Source organism: Aythya fuligula, chromosome 2, assembly GCF_009819795.1.
Source record: "Aythya fuligula isolate bAytFul2 chromosome 2, bAytFul2.pri, whole genome shotgun sequence".
Lineage (NCBI taxonomy): Eukaryota > Metazoa > Chordata > Aves > Anseriformes > Anatidae > Aythya > Aythya fuligula.
The window spans coordinates 130,031,577-130,048,585 of NC_045560.1; the positions used below are offsets into that span (position 1 = coordinate 130,031,577).

General features: G+C 39.9%; 1 protein-coding gene across 5 annotated transcripts in view; it reads right to left on the reverse strand.

Moving 5' to 3' along the window:
* The window catches only part of ZNF704 (zinc finger protein 704), a 95,217-nt gene that overhangs the window by 67,630 nt on the left and 10,578 nt on the right, over positions 1-17,009 (reverse strand). For all 5 annotated transcript variants that reach the window (XM_032183061.1, XM_032183060.1, XM_032183059.1 and 2 more), the window contains exon 2: positions 11,048-11,295. In XM_032183061.1, coding sequence (XP_032038952.1) covers positions 11,048-11,274 — 227 coding nt within the window. In that variant the 5' untranslated portion in view covers positions 11,275-11,295. The remainder of the gene's footprint in view (positions 1-11,047; positions 11,296-17,009) is intronic.

A 17,009-nucleotide genomic window follows, 5' to 3' on the forward strand; every position in this document is an offset into this window, starting at 1 on the left:
CCAGTGCTTGAGCTAGGCCCTGGAGCACACGACCTCCACAGGTCTCTTTTGGCCTCAGCCATCCTGTCAGGAAGTGGCATCAAACTGTTTTTAATGGGCACCTTTCAGCAGAAGGGAACACAAGAAGGCCACGCACGCCCTCCTCTCGGCCTCTTCCTTCCCCCCCCAGGCAGCCGCCATGTTCACAGAGCTCTGTAAGCAGCTTTGCAGGGAGCAGTAACCAACTTTTCTTGTTATTTTGTTGAAACGTTCACTTAGTTCTTCACTGCCTCCCTCAGCTTCACGAAAGGAATCGGATATTCAGGGGGAAAGCAAGAGAAACAATCCAAATCAAGATAAAAGGGAAAAAGGCACAAGCAGTGAACTTACGTCTGGAAGCGTACTATGGGATAAAGAATGGCTTTAGTATACCAACTTAATTACTTAAGTAATTAATTAATTAAGTAATTAATTAATTAAGTAATTAATTAATTAATTAATTAATTAAGGCTACGAAGTATTTAAACTTTTGTGGTTTTGTTTGTTTTGTTTTTCAATAGGAAAGCATTACCTAAACATAGGCTTTATTTCATTACAAACAGTAAGTGAAAGCAGCTTAGGCCCACAAAACAAGGGTAAGTTCAGTGACTGACACCCCTGAAGATAAGATGTGTGGGATCCTGCAGGTGAAAGAGGTCTGAATCGCGAGCATGGCCACCAGCAGCAGCTGGATGTTTTAGCATCTTCAAGGCAACAGCTCTTTCTAAATGTCCCATATAAAATGGCATTGGAAATAGCTCAGCTGACCATAATGCGGGACATCTGCTGATGGTGGAAATAGCACCCTCTGCGCTTCCTCGAGCAGCCAAGATATTAAACTGTGTATAGCAAAACAAATCAAATAAGCAGCAATGGCATTATAATACAGCCTATTAAAAGCATCAGTTGGCTAGTTACTCCTTTTACCATCTTGAATACTGCTGTTACCCCAAACATCCATTTTCTCTTCCTGTGTCAACATGGTAGCAGCTTCCATGCGATGTGCCAGTGTTAATGCTGCCAAGAGCAATCGTGCCCCTAGGACAAGACAGTTTGGGAGCCCAGCTGCATCTGGGCTTCTGGTATGCTCCTTGAGAGAAGCAAGGGCAACCGTCAGACACCCGGAGTTTATGATGATGTATAAATAATAAAAAAGAAACACTCTGCCATTGTGTTCTGGCAATGTTATTCCATATATTTTACTCCGGCTTCCTAAGGAGGCTGTTTTGAAAATGTGGTTGTTGAACAATTTCATAGACACAGCTACTAACAGCGAATGTTTTAACTCAAAATAACTTAGCTTTCTAAACACCAGTTCTACGGAAAGTGTAAACATACATTTGCTGGGGAATGTTAAATCTTTTTAGCAAGATATGTCATTTCACCTATTTTCACTGTACGGATGAAGCAGCAAGGTGCTACAGGATATGATCTTCTCTGGGACCAGTCAAAACACAAGTTCACGTTTCACCCATAGCTTCCTCCTTGTTTGCCACAGATGCTCAGTTCACTGAAGGCCCAAAGTTACTTGGTAGACTTGGCATTGCACCAACAGCAGGATTTCCTATGACAGCACTTCAAATAAAGGGATACACAAAATCACAAGACCTCCTATCTAACGAGCTTGACTGGTGTACTTGAGGAACAGCAACTAACATTTATTGCCATTGTCTCAAAACTGAGGACTAGTCATTTAGCATGTATTAAAAATACACCAGACAGCAACGTTAACTCTTGTAAGCTTACAAGGAGCATCCCCTCAGCTCTGCAGAGTAACTCAGCATTGCTTACAGAATAAAAACCACCTGCAAGAGCACCCACAATGCATCTTCTGTGCAATGCATTGCCATCAAGTGCTGCTGTTACAACCAGGCCAAAGGACATGCTTCTTGGAAGAACTAAACTTACTGAAAATTATAGCTGATTCATGCAGATCTTGTGTATTTAACACTTCTGTTCCAACACTTTTAATCCCTTGAAGTCTTCTAAAACCACAGAAAGATGCAGTTCTGCCTCTAAAGTAACACGTTAGAAAAATCTATTGTTAATTTATATATATATCCTAATCATGTTGAAACACCAATATCTAGATTAAGGGCTGCATCCTTTCACATTCCTCTAGCCACAAAAACTCTAGTAGTAATAGGCAAAACAAGTACCTGATGTATAAAAAAAATCTCATAGTAGACATTAGGAAATCTTTGTTACAGAACTTAATAAACGGCACCTTAAAAATAGCCTTTCACCTATGCAAACCAATAGTAAGCAGAGAATGAAACCAACAGAGTTAAACAAGCTTTACCACAGAACAGTCATCTTAGGAACACGAACAAAATATTGAAAAACTCTTGTTACACACAATGCAAGCGTACTACTCTAAATATTGAAAAGTCAAACTTTCTACCTTTTTTTTTTTTTTTTTTTAATCTGTAATATGAATGTTTGCATGGAGATGATGCCAGAGGAGTTAAAGGAGTTAAACAGAAATTTCAAAAAATATTTTAAAAATAACAATTAGTGATAGAACTAGTCTCAGAGAGGCAGGCTTCATGTCTTTCCTGGCCTGAACAATACAATGTCAAAGATCACTGCATAAACCAGAATATTTTAACTTTATAGCATTTAAAGAAAATTATGGCTATGAACATGCCTCTGTGTAACCATACACTTGGTATCCCATTCTTGCACGTTTCACAGATAGACAAGTTTAAAACCATGTACCCATTGACTTTTTTCTTTTTTCTCAGCACAGATGGCATTTCAAGAGGGATTTTTGTGTGCCACAGCTAACACAAACCACAAAGAAATTACTCTTATTGAATATTGCCTGCTGTTTAAAGTGTTTTGAAATTACACTCCATTTTTTAAGGGAACTGAAGAGCTGAGAACAAGACATGCATTCACAGTGATAGCTAGCAGATAGAGCAGCAATGACTGCTGAATACAGCTCCTCAAGAACCAGCACCCAGTGCTTGTTGCAGATTAAGGACACATTTTTCCTCTGTGACACATTAGAAGAATTCATTGAAATTTGCTTGGTAATGAGATCATTGTCCATTGGCAACTTTGGTCACACAGTTGAAATAATTCAGCCCTTAGTCTAGGCTACCATCAAAATAAGATCTTAAAGAAAAGAGGTTACATTTCTACAGATGGAGACAAATCTTTGGTGTTTTGAAAATACAATTTTCTAGAGAAATGGGAAATTTATTTCTATGTGTACATATACACATGTGTTTATGTATACATACATCTATACAGATGCATTCAAAATCTTCTTCTAGGCTTCCTTTTGAAACAATGACTACCTAAAATAATACAGACTCCAACATCAGGCACTGGGAAAACTTAACATTACCACAAATTAATTGCACAACCAAATCATCATGTGTTTATTTTTCAATGGAATTTCATTCCTTGGGAATTCTATCACAAGTCTGCAGTTTAAAAAAAAAAAAAAAAGACAAGTAACATTGGCCAAAAATCCAGATGGCTAAAATCATATTAATGGCGTGTGAAGTTCCTCTCCTAATAAAAATTAGGAAGGAAAAAAAATGTAGAAGAAAGGGTGCAATTTAACAATTATGGAAACCAAGGAACAACTAAGAAGTCTGTGCGATGGATGACCTATTGCTACAAAGAGCCCCACCAAGCAGAAAGCACCTTATTCACGAGAAGCAGCCTTCACTTATATTCTTGATGGTTCAATCACTCGTAAATCTCATCCTGCTCTCACAGAATCGAGTAAAGCAAAACAGGCTGAAAGACCACAAACACAAATAGCTGGCATTATACCAAGTTGCGTGAAAATCACTAGCAAATGCAGGCAACTATTAGTGAAGAAAATAAAAAGCACCCTGCTTTATTCATGACATTAGTATTCCCTCTACTCTAGGCATTACTGAAAAAAATAATAACTTTATCTCATCCAAACCTCATGCTTTTGCAAGAATACTAAGCTGACAAAATCCTTCTGGATAGGCTAGCCCACAAATCTAAGAGTGGTGATGAGAAGACAAATTGCTTTAGTCACACAAGTGGAGCACATGCAGCTACAAAACCCCAGCCTGTCTGCGTTACTTGTAGCTGGCTCGACCATCCCACGTTCAGCCTCCCTTTGCAAGGGACTGTCGTGATCGTGTCCTCTGCTCCCCAGCACTGCTGAGGCTTGATCCACCATTTGAAAGGTGAGTTTCCAGCAGCTCAAAGTACTCACAACGCATCTACAGATATGTTCCCCTTCTTCATCTCAGCACCATAAGAAGCTGGTGCAGCTACCACGGCAGCAAGCATTAGGCAAATGATCTGGGAGGCCCCAGCTAAACAAGCAAGGTGACTTTTGGAGTTCTGGTTTCGCTCTGTGGTGACTGTGGTAAGCACCGGCAGAGTTTTTATATGCAACTTCATCTATGTTTTTTTTAAACCTGATTCTGCTACACCACTTTTGTGTGCTTTTTCAAAGGCTTTAGGGTTTAATATACATATATAGTCCTTCTAAAAGGCAAAGAAAATTCAGTATTAGAAAGCAGCATCAAAAAATGCATCAAGAACAACACACTGACTGATTCTCTGACTGCTTTGTGGATAAACTTCTGTTTTCTGTTAACAGTCAGATCCTAGAAGGCATGCCTATTTTTCTTGCAGCAGACCATGACAAGCAGTTCACCATCAATATTAAACATAATCAAGCTCTAATGACTTTTTGGGTGAAATCCAATCAAGCTGCACACAAATTTAACTAAAGAAGTCTAGCAAAACAAAGCAACAATACAATACTTCAATAATTAGCTGGTGCAGTTATTTGGAGAAGCTGATTTTAAACACATGGTGTTGCCAACTACCAGCATTTTTACAGAAGCCCTGAAATATGGGAATTACTCTGGGAGTAATTCTCATTACATGAAAAAAACACTATGGTTTTCAAAGTTTCCAACTATCATGGATGAATAGAAAACAAAAAAATTAGTACACTCAATCTATAGGGTGGTTAAAAAAACAAAACACTTGTGATACATCTCAATGGTATTTCGGTATTTGACTGAAAAGCATCAGCACCCTGGGGGTGTTTAAGGAAAGGCTGGATGTGGTGCTTAGGGACATGGTTTAGTGGGGAATGTTGGTGGGAGGGGGACAGCTGGATCAGATGATCCTGGAGGTTTTTTCCAACCTTAATGATTCTCTGACTCCCTCTGAAGTTGCCTGATAATCCATTCTGCCAAAATTATGTGGCATATAAAAACGCTGCTCTCCCACAGCGAAGCTGAAGGTTTTCTTCAGCAGAGTGCGAAGAACCACAGAAGACTGCATCTGAATAAACACCTCTGGGTAAGCAGAACAGCGCAGCGTGATCATTGGGTTCTTCCTTCCTGCTGCAAGCACACCGTGAAGTCCTCCCCGTGAGGGTATCACAGCTAAGCAGATACTGCTGTTGATGTCAGAGTCAGGCTCCTGGAGAGTTTTGGCTAGGAAACCATGCAAATGTTCCCACTGAAATGTGTGGTGCATAATCAGGCATAGCCGGCAGGCCTCAGACCATCAACAAACTCCCTAACCAGGAGACTGCCCAGAGCTACATTTCTGGAGACACCAGGCAAGAAAATCATTCAGGGATGAAAACACAGCACTGCCTACGCTCTTTCCTTGTAGTGATGGTTAGAAAACATGGCTACAATTTATGTTGCCACAGTTTCCTGTGGCTATTATAGAAATGCATAAAGAGGCAACGGGTGGAAATTCCTAGAGACACTTCATTTACATTATTTCAAGTACACCACACATTTTTTCCATTAAATTATGAACTAATTAGCACATGAATAAAAATTAATTTTGTAGTAAGAGCAACTGTTTAAAAAAAAAAAAAAAGAAAGGGATAGGAAAATCCTATATATTATTGTCATCCTAAATGACACCGCTCAGTAACAGTGAACCAGAAGGCACAGGAACTCGAGGCTTTTATTGCTCAATACCTATTTCCTCACTGTAGGAAGTACTTGAGCAGATGAGGTTTAGCTTTGGCTTTTCCTTTAAGTGCACAAACGACATAGTAAAGTTCAACCATTTGGAAAGTTTGGGTTTCTTTCATTTTTTTGTTGGACATATGGTACAGGAGGACTGGGGAGAGGGTAAACGACATGGCAAGGAGGTAATACAAACTTCACAGTATTTTCAGATTTTCTAGCAGAAGGTTAGCAAAAATGGAATTACTAAAATACTCCCACCCAGCAGGGGGACAGAAGTGATGCCTGCCCACTTTGATTCCTTAATCCTTCTGGATGTTTCAAGTTACTCCCTTCTGCGACACCAGAAGACAGCCCTTCTAAGTAATACATAAAAGTTATGAAGAGTTTCTAGATACAGCTGGTCAAAACACAGCTGTCTAAAAAGGAGTTTTAACCCCATCGCCATTTCCAGACATTTAGCCTCATATTTTACTCAAAAAAAAGGAAACTTCATCCCTTGCTGTCCATCTCTGCGAGGCACGAGCTTGCTCCCCATGCCCTGACTCCCTTGCTCACAGCTGCGCTAGCAGCAGCCCAGGCTCTCTCTCATCTTCCTTGCCAACGTGCTTTGGGAGTAAGCGTGGATTGTGGTAAGTAACTGATGAAAATACAACTGAGTGAAAAGGCTCTGTTAACTTGTACACCGCAGCCTACTGGGGACATCGCCTTTGATTGCGTCTGACCTCTGCAGATGGAGCTGCCCCAAACACCAGCAGACCCGTGCTTGCTTCTGCCTGCAATGCAACGCTATTATTCCCTCTGTGACACCGCTCTCTTTTTAGTAAATGACCTTTCACTACTCAGATCCTAGGGATCTGTTCTGTGTTTGATCACTTACGTTTGAACAGTAAGCCAATCTAAAGCATATTTTCCTCTACTGTGTAGATAAAACCTCAATTCTCAGAGATAATTGCAGTTTATAGTTGAGTTTTCAGACTGCTTTCTCCAAGACTCCAGTCCTGCAGACACTAAAACTACTGATTAAATTTAAACTTGGAAAGGAAAAGCAAGGAATTCAAATTTCCTTATATTAAACAAATCATTTACTCAAGCTGAACGGTTTCCACTTGCACTCATCTGAGTTTCAAAAGTAGGAAAGCTATATAACTTGGTTTTTATTCAAAATGAGCAAATGATGATGAAGAGATCTGAAAAGGGAAAGACTTAATGCTGTTTATCTCATATTTCATTTTTGCATTACCAAACATAAAAAATCTTTATTAAAAAAAAAAAAAAAAAAAAAAAAACAACCTCCTAATCTCCTATTTTAGTTCAGCAGACACTTCCAATATAGCACATACTATAGAGAGGGACTGCAAGTTCTAGAGTTACAATGCAAGATGAAATAAAATCTGTAAACACTGAACTTAAAAAAAAATAAAAAATAAAAAATGTTTGCATTTCAGTATTGAAATTCTCTGGATTGTAACAAAATACCAAAGCCAGATCTGCTGCATTCATCCCAATGCTAGGCCTTTGAAGACCTGCCTTTGAAGCACCCCAACCATGCCAGGAACACGATGGTTATGACACCCCCCTCCCCAACACATCCATGGCGTCCTTCCAAATGCAATAGAAAAACCTAAACCCACACCTTCCACCCTTCAGGAAAGTCCGTAACTGCTAGGCTTTTAATTGCTACAGATCTATCCCTTCGCTGCAGATTTCACTGAAAAACAAAATTTTAGTGTCCACGTTTTCCATTGGATTCCTGTTTTTCCCACACATGCAGATGACACGGCCACCAGAGCGTCCCCTCTCTACACTTCCATCTACACTAATTTCAGCACACCTTAGTGTGAAGCACCTGAGATGCCAGGGAGAGTGATGAAATATTTTCACATCCTTAAAACGTTGGAGTCTCTAAGCAATAATTAAAGCACTGCAGCACCACTGCAGCTGAATGTCTGAGAAGCAGTATTTATTATGCCAATATTTTCTGAGCTGTTGGTTATTTTGGATACAGTGCTTCACAAAGATTTTAATTCATATTCATTGGTATCCTTAAGAACAGATGAGATGGGATGGACTTTGTTTCATTTAGTGGTCAAAGTGAAGGATATTTATTCATGTTACTAGCTCTTCTGCAGACCCTGTTCCAGAACATTCATATGCTCCTGTTAATGAGGATTCTGCAGTATGACAACCTTCTGTCTCCAAATCACTTAATTAAAACTTAACTTTACCCTTTACTTTGGCATCTGAAGTAAAGTAGATAACCTCCTCAGCTCCATCAAGGTTTTAAAACAAACATCAAACTTCATTTCCATGGCATTTTTCTACTTCAAAACATCAGCTGAGTTTGTTCCAAAGAGCAAACGCAACGGAAGATCACATGGGGTTGGACTAGATGATCTTCAGAGGACCTTTCCAACCACATCCATTCCGTGATTGATCTCTAACTCTCCCAAATGTTCATAAACATCACCTGATTATCACAAGATGGTCTTCCACAACTGGACAGGACAAGTCATCTGTTAAGGTCATCAGCAAGCTGCAGAGGGAGGTGGGCGCTCTGCTCAGTGGGGAAAAGCTGCCCAGCCAACCCTGCCAGGGGGCGAACGGAGGAGGAATTCACCTGGGGGAATCATAGAATCATAAAATATCTCGAGTTGGAAGGGACCTATAAGGATCATTGAGTTCAACTCCTGGCACCACACGAATGTGCAGCTGCATCAGCACACTCCTAGAGAGAAGAATGGAAGGGGTTTAGAAAGAGGCAGGAGAACTTCAAATGCCTGCCCTTACATACCTCTATATTCCAGAGAATATGGTTTTCAAAGATCGAACTGTTTGAAGAGGAAGAGAGACTGTGTATTCCCTTTATTATATCAACAAATATTTAACATGTTCCCGAAGCAAAGGTTTTTAGAGCTCTTCCTGTCGATTTTAGACAAACAGGTCAACAAATCACCTCCAATTTAAAATTTAATGCTCAATTAAGAGCATTAAATTCGTCTTCCAAACAGTAGCACAATGACCAAGATGCTTATCATACTCTTGAATTTAGACTTTAGGTTTGTCTTCTACCTCCTTTTCTAAATCTGCTAATAACGGCACCTGACCTGCGTGCCTGAAAACATGCAAAAAATTTCTCATAGGTACGTAAGACCATTTATCTGTTCACAATTAACTATTTCATAAGAAACCTTTGCAAACAAACACATTTGCTATCATCTTATAACCCCATGCTCAAAATTAGTGTCATAATTAGCTCTAATGACGTATTAAAGACATTTATTCATTCTCTTTTCCACCCTGTCAGGGAAGAAATGTCCATCCCTCAGAGGAAGGATGATCTTGCTTGCAGTTACAGAAAAGAGGAACTTGACTGCTCTGGATTATCTGCATGAAGTTAAACAAAAAGGCTCTTAAAAGCCTGTACCTTCGTTTCTTGAATTGTAAAATGGGAATGCTAACATAAATTTGAGAAGGAAGTTGAACCAGGTGACTTCCTGCAGCCCCCTTCCAACCTGAATTTTCTGATGATCCGATTTACTTTGAGACATGCAGGCATGAATGAAAAGGGCAGTCGGTCATTACAAGGTTGATTATGGGTGAAAATATTAAGTACCCTAAAATTTTTGACTTTTTAAATGCATAGCTTTTTACTAGGTAGGTGTCTGGAGAAAAAAAAAAAAAAAAAAGAAACAAAAACTAACAAGATGCTTGTGAACTTTGTGGTTTTCACAACTGTCATCTATGAGAGCCAGAGGAAAATGATGATCCTGTTCTGGGTGACATGGCAAAACCAGATGCTCTATGTTGGCTTTTAGAAAGCAAACAAACCAAAAAAAAAAAACCAACAAAACATACAGTTTGACTACTAAATTTTTAAGTGACATCATAGACAATAAACACGGAAAAAATTTCACTGAACATTTTGTGCAAGTGAATTTTCCAGGCAGGTTAAAAAAAAAAACAAAAAAAGTATCTTTGCAGATAAGACTGATGCCAACATGTAATCACAAACAACAAAAAAGTCTCCCATGCATTTGTCATCTTGCAAGACAGAACGCCCAATTTGTTGTCAGTTTTTCACCACTCTTACATGAGAATCTGCAGCTTTACTGGGTGTTTCCTTTACACTCATTTTCAGCACTTGTCTAGAGGAATCATTCCCCTTCCCTCTGAAAACAGAGAAACCTTCCCCCAAAGTTCAAGGTTCTAGGCTATTTTCTAGCCCCTTCTCTTTAAATCATTACCTAGGATGCAATTCTCAATTTCCCCTTCTCTTACTATCATTCTACTTAAATGTCAGAAAGAAATAAAAATACATAAATAAATCTTGAATTTCTTGCTGCGATATACATCATGCCTTAAAGAACAAATATTTTTTTCTCAAAATATTTCCCTATAAATAGTTTATAATTAAAAGTGTAACTGCCCGGACGGTAGTGCTGAAGTCAAAAAAATACATGCATTTACAATAGTTCCTCAAGGAATAAAAAATTAAAAAGCAATACCAAAATCCCCCAATCCCTATTTTGTAGGAATTCAATTTCTCTATGCCACTTTATTCTATTAATTCATTTCATAGACCATGTCATGACCCAGCTCTACCCCTACAGAAGGATGTAAAAGAAAATAACATACTACAACCTCACTATCCCAAATAAGGCATTGCACATTCCCATGGGTATAAGCTGGCTGTAGGTATCAAAAAATAACACTGCCAGAAGCTGATTCTAAGTCTCATTTAGAAGATTACTTATCAGGCAATGCTGAAGCTGGGTCAACAATCTCCTCCTGTTAAGGCACGTCCCCTTCTGGGGGTACTTCAGTTGCAGCACATGATAAAAGCAAAACCATTGCAAAAGCAATACAAAGTCCTACATTGCAGAAAGTCTCAGCTCCCACTACTATTGTAAAACTTGCAGCACATCTTTCAAGGAGAGGAGTTGCTATCAACCTTGGACTGCTTGTAAATGAGTACTAGTAGTCTTAATAGTTCATAGTACCACTTGTCAAACTTGCCTTCAATATCCCAGTAGGAAAAAAAATTAGAAACAAAAAACAACTTTCCCTACCTTGCTGGAGGCACATCAATATTTGAAGAAACAACCTTGCGCTTCTGTTCAAGAAGACAAACAGAACGAGTGTTTTCCTTTTCATACTCATGAACTCTGCTCAGTTTTTTGGTCTCTGCTGTTTTTAAATCTTCCTCCTTTGTGGTGAACAGGAGAAACTGTTGGTCTGGCAGTTTTTGACTGATGTCACTTTTTACATCCTCCTGTTGAAATGCAGGGAAGGTCATTTCACGCTTGATGCTGGCTGCCTGCAAAATTAAAAGCAATTATTAAATTTTCCTCTAATTCTCCTAAAAAGTGGGGGGCAAACAGCCCAATACCCACAGGCATTTACTTCTAATTAGCTCTCTGAATCATAGAACACCACTTCTTTGTCCTTCATAAATTCTGAAATTGCTTTAATTTCTGAGCAGTGTTGAAGACAGCCCAAGAAAACAAGCAGTTCTTGGCCGCTTTGTAAAGCAATCAGTTACCTCTGATTGCTAAATAGAAACAGGTATTTAAATTTAAATACTGTAAACCACAGTATGTACAACTTATATTTACATGTACAGTTTGTGTTGTGTAACTATCCAAAAGAAGTCCTAGCCACCCTCCCCTTAAAATCCTAGTAAAGACGTCAGGGTTTATACAGATGGCTTTCTAAAAGGCAACCAAGCAATGAAGAAGCTTCCGACAGTCACATACAGGATACTGTTAGCAGCTATTTTTGTAAATGAGGATTTCTCCGTGAGCAGAGAGTTAAGTTGCCACAACACAAGTCATCTGCTGGGCATCACAGAGCAGCAGGAGACGCCCGCAGAACCTCCATGAGGAGCCGGCCAACTCCACCACCATGGAGACGCACAGGAGTGGCCTCAGCTCCTGCAGCTGCTTCACATACACAAAATCAGTGCCTTAACCAAGCCACTCTTTCTTGCCAGCGAGTAAACTGAAGTCTGGGATGTACACTTTCCTCTGAAACACTGCTCCCTGGCCAGCCACTCTTCCTCAGCTCCACAGGGGCAGGCCATCTCGCGGGCCCTTACAGCCCACTGCGCCATGTTGGGTGAGCCCCTCAGCCTGCTAACATCCTCGTGCCTGTATGACCACATGAGGACATGACAGGGCTAACCAGAAGCTCATGTATTATTTCTAGGTGCCTGTGCTTTTAATATCAGGAGCCTCAACCACCTACTTGCTGAAAGCCCCAGAGAAGGCCCCGAAGGCCGACGGCCCCCAGCAGAAGACAGCCAGCAGAAATGCCTGGCTTGAACAGATGCGCTTCCAGAGCACATGAACTGCCCCAGAGAAACCCAGACATCTCCTGAGACCCACAACCTGGATTTTTAGACTCCTGTAAACTACTGCTGAGCTTTACAGTGGAGAAATCCAGAATGTGCTACCCTCAGGTACCAACAGCATGAATAAGCTGTGTAAATTCTCCCACCTTACTCCTTCTTCTTTTCATTGTGTTCAAAAAAAATACTGCAGATGTAACGAATACTGACATCTATACATAAGCAAGAATATATTCTCCCCACAAATCTATTTATAACTTTCAGACCTTAGCAGGTATAACAATGGTGCAAGCTATCCTAAATTCATAGGAAAGACAATCTTGTCAAGGTAATTTTGTTGTGTTATACAAAGCGTATGTCACCACTAACACACAAATACTTAGGACCGATGATTTAATGTCTCTCATTCTCATGTTTCCATGGAAGGGCTTTTGGCAGTTGCTTCAAGAACAAAGCTGGAATTGTAGCTTTATGAATGTAAATAGTAGAAAGAATTAGTCATTTTACACTTCTTCGCACACAAACAGATGACACATTACCAAGAAAATTTGCCTGGAAGACAAAACAGTCAGCATGTGATCACACAAAATTAAGCGAAGACATAAACAATATAAATTTAATTATGATTTAATGATTATTTTCAGAAGACTTAGACTTACACTAAGTCCTGTTCTGAGGATTTTAACGGATGCTGAGGTGCCTTCCATTTGCATCAAAGTTAACTTAGAAGTGAGGCACTAAAGAAAAAAAATGCCTGAGAACACCCAGGTTCCACTATCGGGCCCCAAGACATCAGACAAAGCCAAATGAAGGTATGTATAAAAACGTGAATCCCACTGTCTTCCTTCTCACAGGCAGATTCCCCTCTTACCTACCCTCCAATTCCAGACTGAACACACCATTCATCAGGATTATTTTTTTACCCAATAAATTCATGATTTCATCAAAGGATTTTTTTTTTTCAACATATGGAACTATTACATTTTATTCGTTGTCAGCAAATATACTGTCACACATTTGTAAGTTTACTTTACAGACCTAGTGAGCACAAAAGGTTGCAGGCTTGCAGACTCAGACTAATTTAGCGGTTGGACAAATAAAGTCCAAAGCAAAAAGCAGAATACTTGTACTGTGATACCAGATTGTCTATTCATATATATATATATATATATATATATATATATATATGAAAATTATTCATATGCAGTTCAAACATATTCAAATAATGGTTTGTTTTTCATATGTCAATATGCTGTAATAAATACCCAGACCTATCCAAGCATATGAAAGTGAAAAAATGACAAAAACCACAGAGGCAAATATTCCGAAGGTTGCAGAGCTGCTGCCAAACAGTTCAGGTCCACTGGTTAAATGGCCAGAAATGGCAGAAGACCAAAACTAATGCTTATTCTGTTTTCAACAGATACTTGAAAAAAATGATTAACATCTTTTTAAACATCCCCTTGACGGTGATTTCAGATAAAGAATCTTTTCTGCTTTAAAAATAGGTGGTGATAACAGAAAGACTTTAACTCGGTAGCCACTGTCTGATAACTCTCTCCTGCCCTGCAGACAGGTTTTTGTCTTTAACTCATCCGTGTCTATAAGAATCACTTCCACTTGAGACACCTGCCTACGTGGTACCTGAGCTTTTTACAGAAATCCAACCACTACATGAGCAGATGTGGATGTGGGAACACCAAGTGCCACTAGCAATTTGACTGATCAAGTTCCTCACTTTTCGGTAAATCCATTGATTAACCATTGGGACTACTCTGCCCTCAAGTTCTGCTTCACAATTATTCACAGTTCTGAGATACCACTGCCAATTGCTAACGTATCTTTCCAGGTAAGTTAACTATTCTGCTATATCTTACCAGAAACATTTTTTTCCATGGATCCCTCATAGCCTTTTAACCATTTCAAGGCTTTTGGTGGTTCTGTAAAGCCACAACACGTTTCAGCAAAAACTTACTGGAAAGTCTGGCGTAAGCAGATAGAGCCTCACTGACAGCTGTACACTAACACGGTTCCATCAACTTATTCCAGCTTACTTCTGACACTTTGCACTTCTCTCTCTAGCTGCAAAGCAGTTGTTAAACCACCTGATTACCTTGTTTGCTAATGGTTTGGCTTTTCTTGTCATCATACCTTAGTACTTGCCACCTTATTGCCTCCGGTATCAATGGCTGATAAGAACTTGCAGAGTTTTTCCATACACACAACTAATTATCACTCATACAAGCCATTTTATGCTCGGGTAACTGCTTTTCTATGTAATTCATTGCATATTTTTGCCCTCAAGACATCAGTAACCTTCAGCTTGCTTTCAGCTAAGAGCTTTGCAACCTGCCCTCGGGCAACTGACATTGCTTGGAAGCTCGGGTACAAAACTACGAGTTAGAAGCAATCTGCAAATTTTAATCTAACCTTGTCTCTATCTGCAGTTATCATCACCTCCTTCTGACAACTTCCCTCCTGCGGTGGCTGGGCATGTGAAACTGTTGATATGCATGGAAATGACAGCTCAATGTTACCTGTAGCCTCCTCCCTGCAGCTCCGCTCTGGCACTTGCACAAGCGTGGGTCCTGCTCTTTTATTCTTGTTGCTGCTTTGTAACAAGTGCTGGCCCTCCCACTCCTTCTCCCTTGAAGTTTTCAACATCAAATAGCAAGAACATTTCCACAAACTTCTTCTGAGACATGAAGCAGGCCACAGAGCCTCCTCCCCTCATTCGGTCCGCAATTCTCCCCCTCTCCGAGGTCAGCAAGCCAGAGGCAGGTGCTGCTGCAGCTGGACAGCTTGGTAATCTTCCCATGAAAACTGAAAGAAGCTTTTTATGCGTTGGTTTTTGAGCAGAAACTTTGCTAAACGCAAAGTGGAAAGAGTTTTAGTTTCTGTTATGAAGTTGCCAAGATGGTACTTTGGTTGAGGTTTTTAAGTTCTTTCTTGATTCATTATTTTTAACTAAAGTAGTATAATACTCCATATTACAGCTAAAAGATTACGAGGACTAGCACTAGAAAAAGGGGACCCATCTTTTATTTACAACCAAACTGAGTGACTTCAGTTTGGCAGAGTATACACGTCACCTCAAGTACAACCCCATGGGGCTTTTAGCATCTTCCCTCGCTTTTCGTGTATTGCTGCTTAAAAACTGAAGTTAGTTAATTTCAGGTAGGAGCTCATTCACCAACAAGGGGCCAGACGGCACTCAGTGCAATGGGATGCAGTGAGAAGAACGTGGCCAGCCAGCACTGAGCACTGCTCATCCAAGTTGGAAATTAAGAGAAATTTCTTTTCAGAAAGAGCAGTCAGGCATTGGTTTGGGTTGCAGGTTGCCCAGGGAGGTGGTGGAGTCACCATCCCTGGAGGTGATCAAGGAGAGGTTGGACGTGGTGCTTAGGGACATGGTTTAGTGGGTGACAGTGGTGGTAGGGTGATGGTTGGACCAGATGATCCTGGAGGTCTTTTCCAACCCTAATTATTCTATGATCCAACCTCTGTGAAGCAGTGCTGATTTATGCCAGCTGAAGATGTGGCCACACACGTGGGCTGCCGAGCAGGCACCCAGCAATCAGAAGCTAACTCCCATTTGTTCTCACGTGTCTGCTGGGACTCTGGAAGGACTAAGATGTCCAAGCAAGTCCCCCCTCTGCACAGCTCAAATCCCAGAGGCCTGGGTAAATTAAATAATCTTGCTACTATGGCCTATTTATGCCATTATGTTTTTTTTTTTGTTGCCAAACAGATAAAAGAGCTCATTTTACTACAAAAGTAGCTCTAAAAAAAACATTAAAAATATATTTTATGAGGGTGGAGAGTAAATAAAAGTTGACTGCATCCAAAACTCTTTATAAAAAAAATGCCAATAGGAATATGCTTTGGGAAACTAGTGCTTAAAAAAAAAAAAAATCTTATCTTAATATTCCTGGGAGTCCATTGCCACGCTTCCATTTTCATACAAACTTCCTTTTCTCCTTCAACCCATAAAGTCAGACTTCCAGTATTTCAACTCCAGGTCACCGTGATTGGATTCCCCCCCAGTGTCACCTCAAAACAAGATCCCCAATAAAACACCCTGGCTGCTTTCCAAATTAGGAAGGATTTCATTAAAAAACAAAACAAAACACACACCAACAGTCACTCTGCTCCCATTCTGGATAAATTTCCATTGTTGACAGATAAATATTTTAACTTAATTGTGAGCACTTGGCTTACGTACAGTATCAACACTATATAGCTGTTAAAGAAGGCACAGTTCAAGATGAGGATTTTGGATTTCTGCCTGATTTATTATGCAATTAGTTGGCCTAATTTCATCAACCCTCCCCCTCAGCTTACTAGTAAACACACCAATAGCCACTGGATGGCTTAGTACCATCCCACCTGCCACACGACTCTGTTGTATTTCACAGGTAATTTTTCCATTCTGACTTTTGTCTCTTCTACTTCCTGAAATAAATGCAAAGATGATATGTGTTAGGGACTGCCAACTTCCATCTGGTAAGAAACCACAAGTCACTGTTTTTTTTAAAAACATGGCTTTACCATTTTTGATCTACCACTGAACAAATATGCAGTTCAAGGGCAGAGAGGAAGGAGGAATCAATGTATTTCAGCCTAGCAATACTAATAGAAAGTGTAAATGCATATGTAATAATAATAATGAAATTAATATA